Source organism: Saccopteryx bilineata, chromosome 3 (genome assembly GCF_036850765.1).
Source record: "Saccopteryx bilineata isolate mSacBil1 chromosome 3, mSacBil1_pri_phased_curated, whole genome shotgun sequence".
NCBI lineage: Eukaryota > Metazoa > Chordata > Mammalia > Chiroptera > Emballonuridae > Saccopteryx > Saccopteryx bilineata.
In genome coordinates this window covers 146,333,592-146,356,290 of record NC_089492.1, presented here as the reverse complement: position 1 = coordinate 146,356,290, position 22,699 = coordinate 146,333,592, and the positions used below count along the sequence as shown (strand labels likewise).

At 40.4% G+C, this 22,699-nt stretch overlaps 1 protein-coding gene across 3 annotated transcripts in view; it reads left to right on the top strand.

Annotated features, from left to right (window-relative positions):
* RMND5A (required for meiotic nuclear division 5 homolog A) overlaps positions 1–22,699 on the top strand; it is a 120,539-nt gene that overhangs the window by 69,338 nt on the left and 28,502 nt on the right. For all 3 annotated transcript variants that reach the window (XM_066267650.1, XM_066267649.1, XM_066267651.1), the window contains exons 3-4: positions 454–588; positions 2,258–2,358. In XM_066267650.1, the coding sequence (XP_066123747.1) occupies positions 454–588; positions 2,258–2,358 (236 nt within the window). The remainder of the gene's footprint in view (positions 1–453; positions 589–2,257; positions 2,359–22,699) is intronic.

Here is a 22,699-nt window from a genome sequence, read left to right as displayed (position 1 = left end):
TGTTGGACTGTGTCGTGGCTTATTAACTAATTCTGTGTTAAGCATATGGGTTCTTGCTGTTTTTTTTTTCCCCCTCTTAGAACATGCTTTTACAGGTATTACTTGAACATGCTTTTACAGGTATTACTGCACACCCCTGAAAATAATTGATATTGTATAATACCTAGAAATCAGTTCATTCACAGAAATTATTATTAAATTTATATATTTTTTGCAAAATGCCCTGTAAAAGATCACCCATTTACTCTTCCAGCAATAATCAATGAGAATGACAGGTTTTACAAAGAAGCAATGGAAAAACTACTTTTTGTCTTAGGCTACAGATGAATTTGAATTGGATTCTTGCTGGGGGTATTTCAGAGTGAATTGAAGACCATTCTTTTTGGTGGGGTAAAAAATAATATACAGTGATGCAACTTAACCAGTTCATGTGAATTGTTTTCTTTTTTTCAGAATTTTGATTCTGACATAAGCAGTGTGGGAATAGATGGTTGCTGGCAGGCAGACAGCCAAAGACTTCTCAATGAGGTGATGGTGGAGCACTTCTTTCGCCAAGGAATGCTGGATGTGGCCGAGGAGCTCTGCCAGGTAACAGTGTGTCACCTGGGAGAGGATGAAAAAGAAATAAGGAGTATTTGAGTCTTCTTCTAACCATAGATAGATTTTTAATGTTTTAATTATCAGTACTTGACCTCATTATACTAGAAAATTGGTGAAATTATAATACTAGAACTTCTTAATGAATTATTTTTTTATTTCTGCCTCAAAACATTTGTCCCGACTCCTCAACGAAGGAGTCTGAATGACACTACTTTCTTGGTATCTTCTTTTGATGGGGAAGGTTAGTATGGAAGAGGACAGAGAGGTTTGTGTTTGTTTTTCTGTTCTGGCCCAACTTGTAGAATTTTTTTTATCACATGAATTTCAAGCTAAAATTTACTTGAAGTGAGTATCATCTGTCTTTTATTTCTCTTAGACAAGTACAAGGATTTCAGAACAGCTTACCAAATATCACTTAGTTGTAATGGTGGCAGCTGCCAGGCATTGTGTGTTTACCACCAGCCAAGCTCTGCCTTTATTTCTCCCTATAGTCCTGGGAGGTGGAAATTATTGCTACCAATCTACAAATGAAGAATCTGAAGTCTAGAGCAGTAACTTTCCCAAGGCCATACAGGTTCTTAGTAAAGGAACAGGGTAGGATTCAGTCCCAAATTTTTGTGTCTTCATATTCCATCCTCAGCCACCATGTGCTTAAGGACTTAAGTATTAAAGCTAGTCTGTAAACAAAACCTCTAAGCCTTTTCTATTTTAAACAGATAAGCTATAACTCAGATCTTTCTCTGACCCTTTTGGGAATTGTGTGTGTCCATATAAAGTTTATAAAGTAAATTATGTAATTTAGGATTAAGTTGACAACTAACAAAGACCCAAAATACCAGTGGCTTACACAAAAATCAAGTTTATTTTTCTTGCATAAAAACAGGAGGTAATGCCTGACCGGGTGGTGGTGCAGTGGATACAGCATCGGACTGGGATGCAGAGGACCCAGGTTCGAGACCCGAGGTCGCCAGCTTGAGCATGGGCTCATCTGGTTTGAGCAAAGCTCACCAGCTTGGACCCAAGGTTGCTGGCTCGAGCAAGGGGTTACTTGGTCTGCTGAAGGCCCATGGTCAAGGCACATATGAGAAAGCAATCAATGAACAACTAAGGTGTCACAACGAAAAACTAATGATTGATGCTTCTCATCTCTCTTCGTTCCTGTCTGTCTGTCCCTATCTATCCCTCTCTCTGACTCTCTCTCTGTCTCTGGAAAGAAAAAAAGGAGGTAAGCCATCCATAGCATATACTATAGTAGCGGTGTACCATGAAGTTCTTAGGGATATAGGCTCTTTGTAGCCCTCCTATTTCTAAGGTGACCCCTGTCCTCATGGTCCAGAATACCAGTGAAAACTCTAACTTATACCTTTTGGTATTCTAGGAAGGGGCATAGAGTACATGCTTATATTTCATTGGCTAGACTTACATCTTGCAGTCACACACAGCTTTGTTCCATATGGTTATCTGCCTAGCTAAAATTTAGGGGTTCTGCTACTTTGGAAAAGAAGAAAGAATGATACTAGGGCTCAATCATCAGTCTGCCATAGAAATCCATGTTAAAAATAAATATCTTTAATGATTTGTCGCATATTTTATTTAGAATATTCTCTCACTATATCTCTATCCTGATTACTGCTAACAAAAGTTCTATTATTTTCAGGAATCTGGTCTTTCTGTAGACCCCAGTCAGAAAGAACCATTTGTGGAGTTGAATCGAATATTAGAAGCATTAAAAGTCAGAGTTCTGAGACCTGCTCTGGAGTAAGTTACTGAATTTGTTTTATTTTGAATACTTTGGGAGAACACTGTAAGAAAACTTAATTAGAAAGCACAGTAGAGCCCTGGTCAGCTGGCTAAGTGGCTAGAGCGTTGGCCTGGCAAATTGAGGTTCTGGGTTTGATTCCCAGTCAGGGCACACAAGAGAAGTGACCGTCAGCTTCTCTTCCCCTTCATTCCCCTTTTCTCTCCCTCCTCGTGTCCCACAGCCAGGGGCTTGATTTGTTCCAGCATGGGCCCAGGCGCTGAGGATGGCTCAGCTGGTCTCAGTGTCAGTCTCAGGCACTAAAAATAAGCTCAGTTGAATTGAGCATCATCCTCAGATGGGAATTGCTGGATAGATCCAAGTCTAGGCACGTGCAGGATCTATTTCCCCTCCTCTCACTTGAAAAGAAATAAAAAGAAAACATATTACAGATTTTGAGATATCTATCTCACCTAGAAATCAAGGGAGAATTTCTTTTAGCTAAGTGAAAATGGGGAATGTGTAATATGAGAAATGGTTGTTGGAGCTTACTTCATTTATTGGTTGATCTAAATTCCCATGAGAGAAGGCTCCTGTATCCAGGCTATACCATCACTTTAGACTAGCATTATAACTGAAGTGCTGTTGTTCAGGCAGGCTGAGCTTAATATTTAAACTTCCATAATGTTCTATGCTAGTATTCTAAGAAAACAACATAATGGGAACTAAGTGCTATGTATAAAAAGAGAAAATATTGTTATGATGGAGTTCTAGTTTAGCTACCACTGTAAAATTTAATTATTTACTATGAACTTGTCATTGCTATGAACTAGCAATTATTGAATAAGCCATGATAAATATCATCCTGGACAGAATCAGCAAATTTTGACAGGGCCAGATATTAAATGTTTTAGACTTTGCAAGCGCATACGGTCTCCATCACGTGCTCTTCTTGTTTTATTTTACAATCCTTTAAAAATGTAAAAAACCAGTCCTGGCCAGTTGGCTCAATGGTAGAGTGTCAGCCAGGTGTGCGGAAGTCCTGGGTTCGATTTCCAGCAGGACACACAGAAGAAATGACCATCTGCTTCTCCACACCTCTCCCTCCTGTTTTCTCTCTCCGTCTTCCGCTCCTACAACCATGCTCGATTGGTTTGAGCAAGTTGGCCCTAGGTGCTGAGGATGGCTCCATGGCCTAATCTCAGGCACTAAAATAGCTCGGTTGCTGAGCAGTGGAGCAATGGCTCCAGATGGGCAGAGCATCACCTGGTTGGTAGGGGGCCTGCCAGATGGATCTCAATTGGGGCACATGCGAAGTCTGTCTCTGCTTTTCCGACTCTCAATTAAAAAAAAAAGTAAAAAACTGTCTTAGCCATCTGGCATACAAAACAAGCAGCAAACCATATTTGGCCCTTAGCCAGAATTTGCTAACCTCTGTCCTAGAGTTTTTTAATGTCAGGATTATTGGGTTATTTGTTAGAAATAGAGAAAGATGAGGGAGAGGGAAGGGAGGTATAGAAGAGGGAGAGAAGGGAGAGAGAAGAGAAAAAGTGCTCATAAAAGGAAGAAACTGGATGATAGAGACAATGATATTGTTGTGAGATCATAGGCTTAGAATCTTGGTATTTTAAAATTGGCTATATTTGAGATCATTGTTACCAGAAAAATTGTTTGGAAGATCCTTATTGATTTTATAAAATGCACTTTTTTTCCTTCCACATATCTATTTAGTTCTTACAGCTTAATTTATTTTTTTTCTGATTATTTCTCAGTTCTTAGAAAATTTTGTAGAGTTCTAAAACCAGCCCAGATGAATAGGTAGAGATAGATTCCTGTGTAAGTTATAAATTATAAATTCCTGTGTAAATTATAAATTTATAGGTAGATATTATATTTTTTAAGATAGATGTCACTTAAACAGTACCACTGTATGTAATGCATAGTACCTTTATAATTCTTTTTTATCCTTTTTTTTTTTTTTTTTTTTTTTTGCATTTTTCTGAAGCTAGAAACAGGGAGAGACAGTCAGACAGACTCCCGCATGCGCCCGACCGGGATCCACCCGGCACGCCCACCAGGGGCGACGCTCTGTCCACCAGGGGGCGATGCTCTGCCCATCCTGGGCGTCGCCATGTTGCGACCCTCCTGGGTGTCGCCATGTTGCGACCAGAGCCACTCTAGCGCCTGAGGCAGAGGCCACAGAGCCATCCCCAGCGCCCGGGCCATCTTTGCTCCAATGGAGCCCTGGCTGCGGGAGGGGAAGAGAGAGACAGAGAGGAAGGCGCGGCGGAGGGGTGGAGAAGCAAATGGGCGCTTCTCCTATGTGCCCTGGCCGGGAATCGAACCCGGGTCCTCCGCACGCTAGGCCGACGCTCTACCGCTGAGCCAACCGGCCAGGGCTATCCTTTTTTTTTTTAAAGCAGTTTTTAGATTGTGACAGACCTGGAAGGTTAAATTTAATTAAATGCCTCTAACATACCTTAAAGTATGACAACCACTATTCTATTCATGTTCCATATAGAGCAAACATCTAAAGTAGATGGAGGGAACCTAATAAAATATAAAATAGAGTGGGTTTCCCAGATGTTTTATAGTGATTTGGAAATAATATTGAGTTATTCAAGGTACTGTTCATTTACCCAGTGATTTCTCAAGATATTTCACTAAATTTTTATTGAGTGCTTACTGTGTACCAGAGCCTGTGCTGAGTATTTGGACCCCCTCACCACTCAGAGTACTCAAGGCCTTTTCTTTCTGGAATGAAGAAAATATATGAGACCCTTTTAACTTTATTCTTTTTCTATAAGAGCTATAATTTTTACTGATAACTATATCATATATATCAATTATTCCTGTGAACACATTATTTATAACCTTAAGCAGTACCTTTCAGACAAAGGGAGATGTGTTCCATCCAGTTGGTGGTAACAGTAGAAATCACCACACAGTAAAAGTTTTCTTATTTCACTTTTCTGGGAATATTGCATGTAACATATCAGCATAAGAGAATGGAGTGATAATTACAGTATTAAGTACTTACTGTGTTCCTAGCATTGTTGTAAGCATCTTACATGTATTAATGTTATTTTTTAATTTTTTTGTATTTTTCTGAAGCTGGAAACGGGGAGAGACAGTCAGACAGACTCCCGCGTGCGCCCGACCGGGATCCACCCGGCACGCCCACCAGGGGCGACGCTCTGCCCCTCCGGGGCGTCGCTCTGCCATGACCAGAGCCACTCTAGCGCCTGGGGCAGAGGCCAAGGAGCCATCCCCAGCGCCCGGGCCATCTTTGCTCCAATGGAGCCTTGGCTGCGGGAGGGGAAGAGAGAGACAGAAAGGAAGGAGGGTGGGGGGGGTTGGAGAAGCAAATGGGCGCTTCTCCTATGTGCCCTGGCCGGGAATCGAACCCGGGTCCCCCGCACGCCAGGCCGACGCTCTACCGCTGAGCCAACCGGCCAGGGCCTATTAATGTTATTTTAAGGTACATTACTTTCACATGAATAATTTAACATGTATTTTACATGTATTATAATCCTCATAGTAATCCTATAAAGTAAGTGTTCGTATTAAAGATAATGAATTGAGGCCTGGAACATACTCCTTGAGAAAAAAAAGATATTTCCTTAATACTCGCTTATAAGAGATTTACTTTTGCATATTAGATGGTCCATAGCAATCCTAAAGAAACTTGTTTGACTTTCTAAAGCATGGTGTTTCCCATGTGTATTTGACCAAAGAATCCTTAAGCATCCCTACCCCCACCTAATACCTATTAAAACCCACAAAATTAGAGTTCTGTGGAACATAAGTTTGGAAAATGGTAGTTTAATAGAAATCTCTATTACACCAGACTTTTCTAATTTTTGCCTGTTACTGGTGGATGTAAGGAGATATTTACTAAGCATCTTTTATGGGCAAGGTACAGAAAATTTACTGTGCTTGTAGCAAAAGCAGCAAAATGTAGGACATCATTTGGGGAACTCTGGTTCAGCTTCAGGGGGTAAGTATCTTTCAGTTGTGTGGCATCTTCAGTTTGTACATGCTGGGGGAAAGCAGATGGGACCAACATGAGAGGAAAGAGGATGGGGACAGGCTACAGAAGCTCCTCCAGGCAGTTAAGGAGGCAGGCTAGCCAAAAAATTTAATATGGACAGAGGCCAGGAAGGACTGGTTGAGAAGGAAGTCTGGAGAGTGTTAGCTAGTAATTAATAAGAGACAGTGAAAAGATGGCAGAAAAGAATGGAAAGTGCAGGAGAATAGCTAATAGATCTGGTTGGGGACCCTCCTTGCCTACTTTTTCTTCCTGCCTTTATAGTTCTGAGTTTGTGTACAGAATTTTCTCTTCATCCAGATTAACTATTAATTTTTTAAATACTCTTGGCACCTAGCATAGTGTCTATTTCATAGTAGGCTTTAAGTAAATGATGGAATAGTTTGAAGAACTTTGAGCAAACAGGACTTCCACCTTCATATGGCAGACAAAAGCAAAGCCAAAAACAACTGCAGATGCTCCTTGACTTTATATGAGGTTACCTGTCAGTAACATCATAAATTGAAAATATTGAAAGTTGAGAATGCATTTATTGCACCTAACCTACTGAACGTCATAGCTTAGCCTGGTCTGCCTTAAGCATGTTCAGAACACCTACATTAGCCTACAGTTGGGTGAAATCAGCTTCCTGCTGCTGCCCGGCTTTGTAAGAGAGTATCATACCACGTGTGACTAAGCTGGAAAAGATAGAAATTCAAGAATTGAAGTATTAGTTTCTACTTAGGCAGGTTGCTTTTGCACCGTCGTGAAGTAAAAAAAATAAAAATCGGAAGTCAGACCATCATAAGTCAGAGATACGTGGTGTAAACAAGAAGATAACAGTAACTCAGTACAAAGAGATGGAGAAATATTTGAAAAATGGAAATTGTCCTTGTACTTTGTGTCAGCATTTTGAAAGAGTGCTTATCTTTAGGGGAAATCAGTTGGTTGCCTTTCTAAATGTATCTCAAAGAGTAATATTACACTGGTGGGATTGCCACAGTTCAAAATCTGACTTTCAACTTTGCAGACTTGGAAACCTGGGTTTTTCAACACTTGAGTATGCCCAAGGGCTTCATAGTCCTTAAAATTTGCACTCGGTTTTTCAAAGCCTCGGTTGAATGAAATAAGGGAAAAATAACTGAGTGTTTATAAGAAAGAAGGAGAGAGAGAGAAAGAGAGAGGGAGAGGGAGAGAGGGAGAGAGAAAGTGGGAAAGGAAGGGAGGGAGGAAGGAATTTTCCACAGAGGAGGAGAGAAAACGAATGTTACTAGTTTAGAACACAGGAAGACTTTATGTTGAACAGGCCATGAACAGTATGTGGCAGGCTGTTGAAATACGAGAGGACTCTGTTTCCAAGCCTAGTGATTTGGTGGGACTGGAGATAACACAGATGTGAAAGGAGCCTGCCATGTGATTTCTTGGTATAGTATGTGAACAGTAGTTCTAAGGAGAAGAAAATGCTTCTCTCTAGTATCTTTTTGTATCTGTGAATAAAACATAACTTATAAGCAGAAAAGGTTTTAGAAATAAAAACGAAGGAATGAAACCAAAGTGCCTGATCAAAGAGCCTTGACCACCGCTGGAAATGAGAGCAACAAAGATGAAGCAGTTTCTGGTGTCTTGTTTTGGTTTCCTGTAGGTGGGCCGTCTTGCTAACTCGGGCATATTTTAGTAATCACAATAGAACCACAGAAGACTCCGATAGGTACATCACAGGAGAAGAGGAATCAATATTTGACTGAGTTGGATTTTTCCCTCGAAGAATTTGAATTTTTGTTTTTGTTCTTGGTTTGTTGGAGTTCTTAATTCTGAAAAGGCAAAAGAGATGAGTTGAAGGATACATTTTTAACTCACTGTGCCATGCATGGTAGAGAAAGAGCCACTCTCTTAAAAAGAAGCTAAAATTGAGTCTGGCCTGTGGTGGTGCAATGGTGAGAGCACTGACCTGGAACTGTGCTTTCTGATTTGAAACCCTGGGCTTCCCTGGTCAAGGCACAAACAACAAGGAATCAGTGAATAGCTAGAACAGGGGTCCCCAAACTATGGGCCGTGGGCCGCATGCAGCCCCATGAGGCCATTTATCCGGCCCCGCCGCACTTCCAAAAGGGGCACCTCTTTCATTGGTGGTCAGTGAGAGGAGCACATTGACCATCTCATTAGCCAAAAGCAGGCCCATAGTTGCCATGAAATACTGGTCAGTTTGTTGATTTAAATTTACTTGTTCTTGGCCCTGGCCGGTTGGCTCAGCGGTAGAGCGTCGGCCTGGCATGCGGAGGACCCGGGTTCGATTCCCGGCCAGGGCACACAGGAGAAGCGACCATTTGCTTCTCCACCCCTCCGCCGCACCTTCCTCTCTGTCTCTCTCTTCCCCTCCCGCAGCCAAGGCTCCATTGGAGCAAAAATGGCCCGGGCGCTGGGGATGGTTCTGTGGCCTCTGCCTCAGGCGCTAGAGTGGCTCTGGTCGCAACATGGCGACGCCCAGAATGGGAAGAGCATCGCCCCCTGGTGGGCAGAGCATCGCCCCATGGTGGGTGTGCCGGGTGGATCCCGGTCAGGCGCATGCGGGAGTCTGTCTGACTGTCTCTCCCTGTTTCCAGCTTCAGAAAAATGCAAAAAAAAAAAAAAAAAAATTGTTCTTTATTTTAAATATTGTATTTGTTCCCGTTTTGTTTTTTTACTTTAAAATAAGATATGTGCAGTGTGCACAGGGAATTTGTTCATAGTTTTTTGTTTTTTGTTTTTTTTTTGGTAGTCTGGACCTCCAACAGTCTGAGGGACAGTGAACTAGCCCCCTGTGTAAAAAGTTTGGGGACCCCTGAGCCAGAATGAAGCAACTACTTCTCATTTCCTGCCCCCTCCTCTCTTTAGAAATCAATAAATAAATCTAAAAAAATAAAAAATAAAAGGAGCTAATTGAAAATGGAAAGAGGTACCCCAGAGAAAGGATAGGATATAGAAATGAGATAATAAAATGGAATATAAAGGCCAAGAAGGAAAAAATATTTGAGACAATAATATAATTTTCTGTTGTCTGTTTTATGTTGCTGACAAAGTGGCAAAGTTTAGATGAAGTTCCAAAATGGTGTGTTCCTCAGGAGAAAAAATAGACTTGGCCATCTCTTGTGTGGATACATTCTCACCAAGGGATTGAGTGGGCAAGCCATGACTACAGAGAAATTGAGATTCTTTTTTTTTTGATTTTTTTTTATAATTTTATTTTTTTAATGGGGCGACATCAATAAATCAGGTTACATATATTCAAAGATCAACATGTCCAGGTTATATTGTCTTTCAATTATGTTGCATACCCATCACCCAAAGTCAGATTGTCCTCTGTCACCTTCTATCTAGTTTTCTTTGTGCCCCTCCCCCTCCCCCTTTCCCTCTCCCTTTCGCCCTTCCCCCCGTAACCACCACACTCTTATCAATGTCTCTTAGTTTCACTTTTATGTCACACCTACGTATGGAATAATGCAGTTCCTGGTTTTTTCTGATTTACTTATTTCACTTCGTATCATGTTATCAAGATCCCACCATTTTGCTGTAAATGATCCAATGTCCTCATTTCTTATGGCTGAGTAGTATTCCATAGTGTATATGTGTCTTCTTTATCCAGTCATCTATTGACGGGCTTTTTGGTTGTTTCCATGTCCTGGCCACTGTGAACAATGCTGCAATGAACATGGGGCTGCATGTGTCTTTACGTATCAATGTTTCTGAGTTTTTGGGGTATATACCCAGTAGAGGGATTGCTGGGTCATAAGGTAATTCTATTTTCAGTTTTTTGAGGAACCACCATACTTTCTTCCATAATGGTTGTACTACTTTACATTCCCACCAACAGTGTATGAGGGTTCCTTTTTCTCCACAGCCTCTCCAACATTTGCTATTACCTGTCTTGTTAATAATAGCTAATCTAGAGTAATGGCGGGGTAGGAAGCGATAACGATAAATCTCCCCCAAAACTCAACAAAATCTTCAACCAGAAACAGAAAAACCTATCCTTGGAGCCTCCAGATGCTTCGCAATACACCCGAAGGTATGGTCGAGTGAAAAATTGGCTAAATATATAACCAAACCCCGAAGGAAATAGGGAATAAGAAATGCTCCGCCTTCCTCACTAACCTAAACAGGGTAGCTTTCTCTGGTAACTGTGAATATAGAAACTGAGGCGGGCAAAGGGGTGAATAGATCCAGGCTGCGGCACAAACGGCCGAACCAGGCTGTGGCACAGAGATCCAAGCCGAGGAAAAACTGATCCTGTGGCAACCCGGGCAATACAAGCTAACACTCGCGCCAAACCCAAACAAAGAAAGACAAGCGGGGCAGCCATTTTACCCGATCTCCTGGTCGGCGCACGCAGTTAGTGGGCGAGAGATTTCTTCCTAAGCCCCGGGAGTGGGAGCCCGTGTTACCCCACAGAGAGGCAGAGTCAGAGGCCTTTCTGTGGGCCGAAAGCAGAATCTCTGGGCAGCTCCAGGGCGCTGGGAAAGCCGCGCACGGGAGGGAGCGAGAACTAATTCCAATGGTGGAAATTTTCCGTGCTGGTGGGGGTTTCACTCAGAGGAAAACGCGGCCGGCCTCATATCCTGGTCTGCGCGCGCAGATAGCGAGAGATTCCTCCGAGTGCCTCGGCAGTGCGCGCCCATATTATCAAACAGAGGGGCAGAATCGGGCCTTTGTGTGGGCCAAAGCGGAATCTTGGGCCGCCCCAGCGCCTTACAAAAGCCGTGCACAGGGACGGAGCGAGTGCCAATTCCAACTCTGCAACCTTTCCATGCGGTTGGGGGTTTCACTCAGAGCGTGAGACTGCTGGCCAGATATCCTGGTCTGCACACACAGATAGTGAGCGAGAGTTTCCTCCAAGAGCCCCGGAAATGGGCGCCCGCCTGTGTTACCTGACAGAGTGGAAGAGCCAGAGGTCTTTGAGTGGGTGGAAACCCTGCCTTATTATGCTAGCAGCTCCAACTGACTGAGCCTTACCCAGAGCCCTGTGCTGAGTGGGAATAGAGTGGGGAATTGCCAGCTCTTTGAACCTCTTACTATCCAGGTAGAGGCAGCAGCAACCCCATAGCTGGATTCTAAGGCTACTAATTGAGGAAGGAAAGACTAGGAGAAAGGCTCCAGGAACACGGACTCTCTCACTGTCAGAACCTATAAATGCTAATGAGCCTTGACTGCCAACGAGACTAAAGCACAATACATGACATTGCCATAGAGACTTATCAACTGCAAACCTCTACCTGAGCGTGCCAAAGGGGCAGAACCCGGGGTACAGAGTCACCGACCAGGAAGAGGGAGAGAAAAGAAAAAGCAAGAAGATAACCTCTCAAAATCAAGAATAATCTGCAGACTTTATAACCTATCCCATTTTATTATATTTGTTCATTTGTTTCTCTTATCTTCATTCTTGATATTTTTTTTCCTCCTCCAATTTGGCCGATTAAATCTCTGCTAGTCTTACTCTCTTCTCTCCTTGAACTACACTACCCATAAGTGTTACATCTCCCATTATCTTTTCTTTCCTCTTCCTTTCTCTCTATGAGGGTTGCACTCCAAAACCCTTAACTCTCTCTTTCTCTCTCTCCTCTTTTTTCTTTTTTCTTCTTTTAGTGGTTCCCTCTTTTTTTCTCTCTCTCTCTTTCTTTTCTCCCTCTATATTAGTTTCTTCCTTTCTCCTTTACATCTCCTCTCATTCAAACCTCAATAACAAACAAATTATCTTATCTGGGACTCAAACTTATGTTTGTGGCATTTTGGGGGGTTTTACTTCACCTATTTAACTCACTAGCAGTGCTCCCATTCCTGGCTCTCCACTTTATCTAGTTCTTGTTCCACTAAATACAATAGTAATTTTTTAATTTGTCCCCCCATTTTCCTATTTTTCTCTTATTCCTCTCATCATAACTCTTAGACAACCAACACCTAAAAGCAAATCATTTTATTCTTGACCCAAATTTTTTCCTTATTTGCTTTTTGTGAGTCCATGCCCCCTTCTTTTTTCTTTTTTTTTCTTTTTTTGCCCCTTTATTACTTTTCACAATTCAGGCCCTCCATTACAGGCATTGTTTGTTATAATTCACAGTTCACCACAAGATTTTCTCAAGAAAGAGGGGAGAGGAGAGGAGAGGAAAAAAGGAGGGAAGAAATAATTTCCTTTTTTTAAATTTTTATTTTATTTTCTTTTTCTTTATTTCATTATTAACTTTTAAAAAAAAACAACTCTTCGATTTTTTATTTTTTTAACTATTTTTTATTAAATCTCATTAATACTATCAACAAAACCACCCTAAGATGCCATTAAGGAAGAGAAAATCGAATATCATGGATACAAAAGAAAGAGAGGTAACACAGCTAGATGAGGAAAAATCTATGGAGGAAAAATATAATATATTGGAAACCTTGGAGCTAAATGACAGAGAATTCAAGATAGAAATCCTAAAAATCCTCTGAGATATACAAGAAAACACAGAAAGGCAATTTAGGGAGCTCAGAAAACAACTCAATGAACACAAAGAATATATGTCCAAGGAAATTGAAACTATAAAAACAAATCAAACAGAGATGAAAACCTCAATTCACGAGCTGAAAAACGAAGTAACAAGCTTAGCTAATAGAACAGGTCAGATAGAAGAGAGGATTAGTGAAGTAGAAGACAAGCAACTTGAGGCACAACAGAGAGAAGAAGAGACTCAAAATTTTTAAAAATGAGATAGCCCTACAAGAATTATCTGACTCCTTCAAAAAGAATAACATAAGAATAATAGGTATATCAGAGGGAGAAGAGAGAGAAAATAGAATGGAGAACATACTCAAACAAATAATAGATGAGGATTTCCCAAGCCTGTGTAAAGAACTAAAGCCTCAAGTTCAAGAAGCAAACAGAACTTCGTGTTTTCTTAACCCCAACAAACCTACTCCAAGGCATATCATAAGGAAATTGACACAAACCAACAGCAAAGAAAAAATTCTCAAGGCAGCCAGGGAAAAGAAGAATACAACATATAAAGGAAGGCCCATTAGATTATCATCAGATTTCTCAGCAGAAACTCTACAAGCTAGAAGAGAGTGGACCCCAATATTTAAAGTCCTGAAAGAGAGGAACTTTCAGCGACGAATACTATACCCATCAAAGCTATCCTTCAAATATGAAGGAGAAATAAAAACATTCACAGATACAGAAAAGATGAGGGAATTTATCATCAGAAAACCCCCACTCCAGGAATTACTAGAGGGGGTTCTCTAATCAGATACAAAGAACAACAACAAAAAAAAAAAAACAGAGCCACAAGTAAAAGCTCCAAGAAGAACACAATAAAACCAAATTTAAACTGCGACAACAAAAAAAAGAAAGACGGGGAGAAGATGGAGATTAACAGTAGCAAAGGACGATGGAGTGCAAAAGTACTCACAAAATAGTTCGCTACAATGAACAGGGTAGGAACCCTTTTCATTACTCAAAGGTAACCACCATTGAAAAAACCACCACAGAAGTACATGAGATAAAAAAGATAGCAACAGAGGAAAGATGTATGAAATACAACCAAATAAAAACAAAAGATAGAAAAACGAAAGAGAAGGATCAAACAAGACACAAAATAACAGAAAGCAATCTATACAATGGCAATAGGGAACTCACAAGTCTCAATAATTACACTAAATGTAAACAAATTAAACTCACCAATAAAAAGGCACAGAGTAGCAGAATGGATTAAAAAAGAAAATCCAACTATATGCTGCCTACAGGAAACTCATCTAAGTAACAAGGATAAAAACAAATTCAAAGTGAAAGGCTGGAAAACAATACTCCAAGCAAATAACAGCCAAAAAAAAGCAGGCGTAGCAATACTCATATCGGATAATGCTGACTACAAGACAGCAAAAGTACTCAGAGACAAAAATGGCCATTTAATAATGGCTAAGGGGACACTGAATAAAGAAGACATAACAATTCTTAATATATATGCACCAAAGCAAGGAGCACCAAAATATATAAGACAGCTACTTATTGACCTTAAAACAAAAACTGACAAAAATACAATCATACTTGGAGACCTCAATACACCGCTGACGGCTCTAGATCAGTCATGCAAACAGAGAATCAACAAAGACATAGTGGCCTTAAACAAAACACTAGAGCACCTGGATATGATAGACATCTACAGGACATTTCATCCCAAAGTGACTGAGTATACATTTTTCTCCAGTGTACATGGATCATTCTCAAGAATTGACCATATGTTGGGCCACAAAAACAACATTAGCAAATTCAGAAAAATTGAAGTTGTACCAAGCATATTTTCTGATCATAGAGCCTTGAAACTAGAATTCAACTGCAAAAAGGAGGAAAAAAAATCCCACAAAAATGTGGAAACTAAACAACATACTTTTAAAAAATGAATGGGTCAAAGAAGAAATAAGTGCAGAGATCAAAAGATATATACAGACTAATGAAAATGACATTACGACATATCAGAATCTATGGGATGCAGCAAAAGCAGTGATAAGAGGGAAGTTCATATCACTTCAGGCATATATGAACAAACAAGAGAGAGCCCAAGTGAACCACTTAACTTCACACCTTAAGGAACTAGAAAAAGAAGAACAAAGACAACCCAAAACCAGCCGAAGAAAGGAAATAATAAAAATCAGAGCAGAAATAAATGAATTAGAGAACAGAAAAACTATAGACAAAATTAATAGAACAAGGAGCTGGTTCTTTGAAAAGATCAACAAAATTGACAAACCCTTGGCAAGACTTACCAAGGAAAAAAGAGAAAGAACTCATATAAACAAAATCCAAAATGAAAGAGGAGAAATCACCACGAACACCGTAGATATACAAAAAATTATTGTGGAATACTATGAAAAACTTTATGCCACTAAATTCAACAACCTTGAAGAAATGGATAATTTCCTAGAACAATACAACCTTCCTAGACTGAGTCAAGAAGAAGCTGAAAGCCTAAACAGACCTATTAGTAGAGAAGAAATAGAAAAAACCATTAAAAACCTCTGTTGGCCGCCCTGGCCGGTTGGCTCAGCGGTAGAGCGTCGGCCTGGCGTGCGGAGGACCCGGGTTCGATTCCCAGCCAGGGCACACAGGAGAAGCGCCCATTTGCTTCTCCACCCCTCCGCCGCGCTTTCCTCTCTGTCTCTCTCTTCCCCTCCCGCAGCCAAGGCTCCATTGGAGCAAAGATGGCCTGGGCGCTGGGGATGGTTCTGTGGCCTCTGCCCCAGGCGCTAGAGTGGCTCTGGTCGCAACATGGCGACGCCCAGGATGGGCAGATTATCGCCCCCTGGTGGGCAGAGCATCGCCCCTGGTGGGCGTGCCGGGTGGATCCCGGTCGGGCGCATGCGGGAGTCTGTCTGACTGTCTCTCCCCATTTCCAGCTTCAGAAAAAATGAAAAAAAAAATAAAAAATAAAAAATAAAAACCTCTGTTGGCCATTTGTACTTCCTCCTGGGAGAAGTGTCTGGTCATGTCCTCTTCCCATTTTTTTATTGGATTGTTTGTTTCTTTGTTTGCTGTTGAGTTTTATGAGTTCTTTGTATATTTTGGATATTAGGCCCTTATCTGAGCTGTTGTTTGAAAATATGTTTTCCCATTTAGTTGGCTTTCTGTTTATTTTGTTATCAGTTTCTCTTGCTGAGCAAAAACTTCTTAGTCTGATGTAGTCCCATTCATTAATTTTTGCCTTCACTTCTCTTGCCATTGGAGTCAAATTCATAAAATGCTCTTTAAAACCCAGGTCCATGAGTTGAGTACCTATGTCTTCCTCTATGTACTTAATTGTTTCAGGTCTTATGTTTAGATCTTTGATCCATTTTGAGTTAATTTTTGTACAGGGGGAGAGACTGTAGTCCAGTTTCATTCTTTTGCATGTTGCTTTCCAGTTTTCCCAGCACCATTTATTGAAGAGGCTTTCTTTTCTCCATTGTGTGTTGTTGGCCCCTTTATCAAAAATTATTTGACTGTATATATGTGGTTTTATTTCTGGACTTTCTATTCTGTTCCATTGGTCTGAGTGTCTATTTTTCTGCCAATACCATGCTGTTTTGATTGTCGTGGCCCTATAATAGAGTTTGAAGTCAGGTATTGTAATGCCCCCAACTTCATTCTTTTTCTTTAGGATTGCTTTGGCTATTCGGGGTTTTTTATAGTTCCATATAAATCTGATGATTTTTTGGTGTATTTCTTTTAAAAATGTCATTGGAATTTTGATGGGAATTGCATTAACTTTGTATATTGCTTTGGGTAATATAGCCATCTTGATTATATTTATTCTTCCTAACCAAGAACAAGGAATATTCTTCCATCTCATTATATCTTTTTCGATTTTCCTTAACATGGTTTATAGTTTTCGTTATATAAGTCCTTTACATTCTTTGTTATGTTTATTCCTAAGTATTTTATTTTTTTTGTTGCAATCATGAAGGGGATTATTCTTTTGAGTTCTTTCTCAGTTGTTTCATTGTTGCCATATAGAAAGGCTATTGACTTCTGTATGTTAATATTGTATCTTTCGACCTTACTGTATTGGCTTATTGTTTCTAGTAGTCTTTTTGTGGATTCTTTGGGGTTTTCCATGTATAGGATCATATCATCTGCAAAATGTGATACCTTTACTTCTTCTTTTCCGATACGGATGCCTTTTATTTCTTTGTCTTGTCTGATTGCTCCGGGTAGAACCTCTTGTACCACATTAAATAAGAGTGGAGAGAGTGGACAACCCTGTCTTGTTCCTGATTTAAGGGGGAAAGCCTTCAGTTCAGTGCCATTTAATATGATGTTAGCTGATGGTTTATCATATATGGCCTTTATCATGTTGAGATATTTTCCTTCTATACCCATTTTGTTGAGGGTCTTAAACATAAAATTGTGTTGTATTTTATCAAAAGCCTTTTCTGCGTCTATTGATAAGATCATGTGGTTTTTGTTCTTTGTTTTGTTGATATGGTGTATTACGTTAACCGTTTTACGTATGTTGAACCATCCTTGAGATTCTGGGATGAATCCCACTCGATCGTGATGTATTATTTTTTTTATATGTTGTTGTATTCAATTTGCTAGTATTTTGTTTAGTATTTTAGCATCTGTATTCATTAGAGATATTGGTCTGTAGTTTTCTTTTTTTGTGCCATCCTTGCCTGGTTTTGGTATGAGGGTTATGTTGGCCTCATAAAATGTGTTTGGAAGTCTTGCTTCTTCTTCAGTTTTTTGGAAGACGTTGAGTAGAATAGGAACCAAGTCTTCTTTGAATGTTTGATAAAATTCGCTGGTATAGCCGTCAGGGCCTGGACTTTTATTTTTGTGGAGGTTTTTAATGGTTTTTTCTATTTCTTCTCTACTAATAGGTCTGTTTAGGCTTTCTGCTTCTTCTTGACTCAGTCTAGGAAGGTTGTATTGTTCTAGGAATTTATCCATTTCTTCTAGATTGTTGAATTTAGTGGCATAAAGTTTTTCATAGTATTCTACAATAATTTTTTGTATATCTACGGTGTACGAGGTGATTTCTCCTCTTTCATTTTGGATTTTGTTTATATGAGTTCTTTCTCTTTTTTTCTTGTTAAGTCTTGCCATGGGTTTGTCAATTTTGTTGATCTTTTCAAAGAACCAGCTCTTTGTTCTATTAATTTTTTCTATAGTTTTCTGTTCTCTATTTCATTCATTTCTGCTCTGATTTTTATTATCTCCTTTCTTCAGCTGGTTTTGCATTGTCTTTGTTCTTCTTTTTCTAGTTCCTTAAGGTGTGAAGTTAAGTGGTTCACTTGGGCTCTCTCTTGTTTGTTCATATATGCCTGAAGTGATATGAACTTCCCTCTTTTCACTGCTTTTGCTGCATCCCATAGATTCCGATATGTCGTATTGTCATTTTCATTAGTCTGTATATATCTTTTGATCTCTGCACTTATTTCTTTGACCCATTCATTTTTTTTTTTTTTTTTTTTTTTCTGAAGCTGGAAACGGAGAGACAGTCAGACAGACTCCCGCACGCGCCCGACCGGGATCCACCCGGCACGCCCACCAGGGGCGGTGCTCTGCCCCCCAGGGGGCGATGCTCTGCCCATCCTGGGCGTCGCCATATTGCGACCAGAGGCACTCTAGCGCCTGAGGCAGAGGCCACAGAGCCATGCCCAGCGCCCGGGCCATCTTTGCTCCAATGGAGCCCCGGCTGCGGGACGGGAAGAGAGAGACAGAGAGGAAAGCGCGGCGGAGGGGTGGAGAAGCAAATGGGCGCTTCTCCTATGTGCCCTGGCCGGGAATCGAACCCGAGTCCTCCGCACGCTAGGCCGACGCTCTACCACTGAGCCAACCGGCCAGGGCTGACCCATTCATTTTTTAAAAGTATGTTGTTTAGTTTCCACATTTTTGTGGGATTTTTTTCCTCCTTTTTGCAGTTGGATTCTAGTTTCAAGGCTTCATGATCAGAAAATATGCTTGGTACAACTTCAGTTTTTCTGAATTTGCTGATGTTGTTTTTGTTGCCCAGCATATGGTCAGTTCTTGAGAATGATCCATGTACACTGGAGAAAAAAGTTTACTCAGTCACTTTGGGATGAAATGTCCTGTAGATGTCTATCATATCCAGGTGCTCTAGTGTTTTGTTTAAGGCCACTATATCTTTTTTGATTCTCTGTTTGGATGACCGATCTAGAGCCGTCAGCGGTGTATTGAGGTTTCCAAGTATGATTGTATTTTTGTCAGTTTTTGTTTTAAGGTCAATAAGTAGCTGTCTTATATATTTTGGTGCTCCTTGCTTTGGTGCATATATATTAAGAATTGTTATGTCTTCTTTATTCAGTGTCCCCTTAGCCATTATGAAATGGCCATTTTTGTCTCTGAGTACTTTTTTTGTCTTGTAGTCAGCATTATCAGAAATGAGTATTGCTATGCCTGCTTTTTTTTGGCTGTTATTTGCTTGGAGTATTGTTTTCCAGCCTTTTACTTTGAATTTGTTTTTATCCTTGTTACTTAGATGAGTTTCCTGTAGGCAGCATAAGTTGGATTTTCTTTTTTAATCCATTCTGCTACTCTGTGTCTTTTTATTGGTGAATTTAATCCATTTACATTTAGTGTAATTATTGAGACTTGTGAGTTCCCTATTGCCATTGCATAGATTGGTTTCTGTTAGTTTTGTGTCTTGTTTGATCCTTCTCTTTCGTTTTTCTATCTTTTGTTTTTTATTTGGTTGTATTGCATACATCTTTCCTCTGTTGCTATCTTTTTTATCTCATTTGCTTCTGTGGTGGTTTTTTCAATGGTGGTTACCTTTGAGTAATGAAAAGGGTCCCTACCCTGTTCATTGTAGCGAACTATTTTGTGAGTACTTTTGCACTCCATTGTCCTTTGCTACTGTTAATCTCCATCCTCTCCCTCCTTTCTTTTTGTTGTTGTCACAGTTTAAATTTGGTTTTATTGTGTTCTTCTTGAAGCTTTTACTTGTGGCTCTGTTTTTTTGTTGTTGTTGTTCTTTGTATCTGATTGGAGAACCCCCTTTAATAATTCCTGGAGTGGGGGTTTTCTGATGATAAATTCCCTCATCTTTTCTGTATCTGTGAATGTTTTTGTTTCTCCTTCATATTCGAAGGATAGCTTTGATGGGTATAGTATTCGTGGCTGAATGTTCCTCTTTTTCAGGACTTTAAATATTGGGATCCACTCTCTTCTAGCTTGTAGAGTTTCTGCTGAGAAATCTGATGATAATCTAATGGGCCTTCCTTTATATGTTGTATTCTTCTTTTCCCTGGCTGCCTTGAGAATTTTTTCTTTGCCATTGGTTTGTGCCAATTTCATTATGATGTGCCTTAGCGTAGGTTTGTTGGGGTTAAGAAAACTCGGAGTTCTGTTTGCTTCATGAATTTGAGGCTTTAGTTATTTACACAGGCTCTGGAAGTTCTCATCTATTATTTGTTTGAGTATGTTCTCCATTCCATTTTCTCTATCTTCTCCCTCTGATATACCTGTTATTCTTATGTTATTCTTTCTGATGGAGTCATACAATTCTTGTAGGGGTATTTCATTTTTTTTAATTTTTGAGTCTCTTTTTTCTTCTCTCTGTTGTGCCTCAAGTTGCTTTTCTTGTATTTCACTAATCCTCTCTTCTATCTGACCTGTTATATTAGCCAAGCTTGTTACCTCGTTTTTCAGCTCGTGAATTTTTTCATCTCTGTTTTATTTGTTTTTATAGTTTCAATTTCCTTGTACATATATTCTTTGTGTTCATTGAGTTGTTTTCTGAGCTCCCTAAATTGCCTTTCTGTGTTTTCTTGTATATCTCGGAGGATTTTTAGGATTTCTATCTTGAATTCTCTGTCATTTAACTCCCAAGGTTTCTAATATATTAAATTTTTTCTCCATCGATTTTTCCTCATCTATCTGTGTTACCTCTGTTTCTTTTGTATCCATGATATTTGTTTTTCTCTTTCTTAATGGCATCTGAGGGTGGTTTTGTTGATAGTATTAATGAGATTTAATAAAAAAATAAAAAGTTAAAAAAATAAAAAATTAAAGAGTTGTTTTTTTGAAAATTAATAATGAAATAAAGAAAAAGAAAATAAAATAAAAATTAAAAAAAAGGAAATTCTTTCTTCGCTCCTTTTTTCCTCTCCTCTCCTCTCCCCTCTTTCTTGAGAAAATCTTGTGGTGAACTGTGAATTTGTATTTAAATATTGTATTTAATAGAACAAACAATGCCTGTAATGGAGGGCCTGAGTTGGGGGAAAGTAATAAAGGGGTAAGAAAAAAAATAATTAAAAAAAATAAAATAAAGTAAAGGGGGGGGGTATGGACCCACAAAAAGCAAATAATGAAAAATTTGGATCAAGAATAAAATGATTTGCTTTTAGGTGTTGGTTGACTAAGCGTTATGATGAGAGGAGTAAGAGGGAAACAGGAAAATGGGGGGACAAATTAAAAAATTACTATTGTATTTAGTGGAATAAGAGCTTGATAAAATGGAGAGCCAGGGATGGGAGCACTGCTAGTGAGTTAAAAAGGTGAAGTAAAAAACCCCCAAAATGCCACAAACATAAGTTTGAGTCCCAGATAAGATAATTTGTTCGTTATTGAGGTTTGAATGAGAGGAGACGTAAAGGAGAAAGTAAGAAACTAATATAGAGGGCTAAAAGAAAGAAAGAGAGAGAGAAAAAAAAGAGGGAACGACTAAAAGAAGAAAAAAGAGGAGAGAGAGAGAGAGAGTTAATGGTTTTGGAGTGCAACCCTCATAGAGAGAAAGGAAGTGGAAAGAAAAGGTAATGGAAGATGTAACACTTATGAGTAGTGTAGTTCAAGAGAGGAGAGAGTAAGACCGGCAGAGATTTAAACGACCAAATTGGAGGAGGGCGAAACAAAAATCAAGGATGAAGATAAGAGAAACAAACGAACAAATATAATAAAATGGGATAGGTTTTAAAGTCTGCGGATTATTCTTGATTTTGAGAGGTTATCTTCTTGCTTTTTTTTTTCTCTCCCTCTTCCTGGTCGGTGACTCTGTATCTCGGGTTCTGCCCCTTTGGCACGCTCAGGTAGAGGTTTGCAGTTGATAAGTCTCTATGGCGATGTCATGTATTGTGCTTTAGTCTCGTTGGCAGTCGAGGCTCATTAGCATTTATAGGCACCGACAGTGAGAGAGTCCGTGTTCCTGGAGCCTTTCTCCTATTCTTTCCTTCCTCAATTAGTAGCCTGATAATCCAGCTATGGTGTTGCTGCTGCCTCTGCCTGGATAGTAAGAGGCTCAAAGAGCTGGCAACTCCCCACTCTATTCCCTCTCAGCACAGGGCTCTGGGTAAGGCTCAGTCAGTCAGAGCTGCTAGCATAATCAGGCGGGGCTTCCGCCCAATCAAAGACCTCTGGCTCTGCCACTCTGTCCGGTAACACGGGCGGGCACCCACTCCCGGGGCGCTTTGAGGAAACTCGTTCACTATCTGCGCGCGCGATGTTAGACCGGAAGTCTCGCCCTCTGAGTGAAACCCCCCGCCCGCACTGAAAAGTTCCAGCGTTGGAATTGGCTCTCGCTCCGTCCCCGTGTGCGGCTTTCAAGGCGCTGGGGCGGCCTGAGATTTCGCCCTCGTCCCACACAAAGGCCCCCGACTCTGCCCCTCCGTGGGACAACACGGGCTCCCACTCCCGAGGTGCTGGGAGGAGTCTCCTGCCCACTCTCCGTGCGTGCAGACCAGGATGTGAGGCCGGAGTCTTGCCCTCTGAGTGAAACCTTCCACACGCACTGAAAAGTTCCAGTGTTGGAATTAACTCTCGCTCCCTCCCCGTGTGCGGCTCTCGCAGGGTGCTGGGGCGGCCCGGAGGCTTTCGGCCCACACAAGGGCCT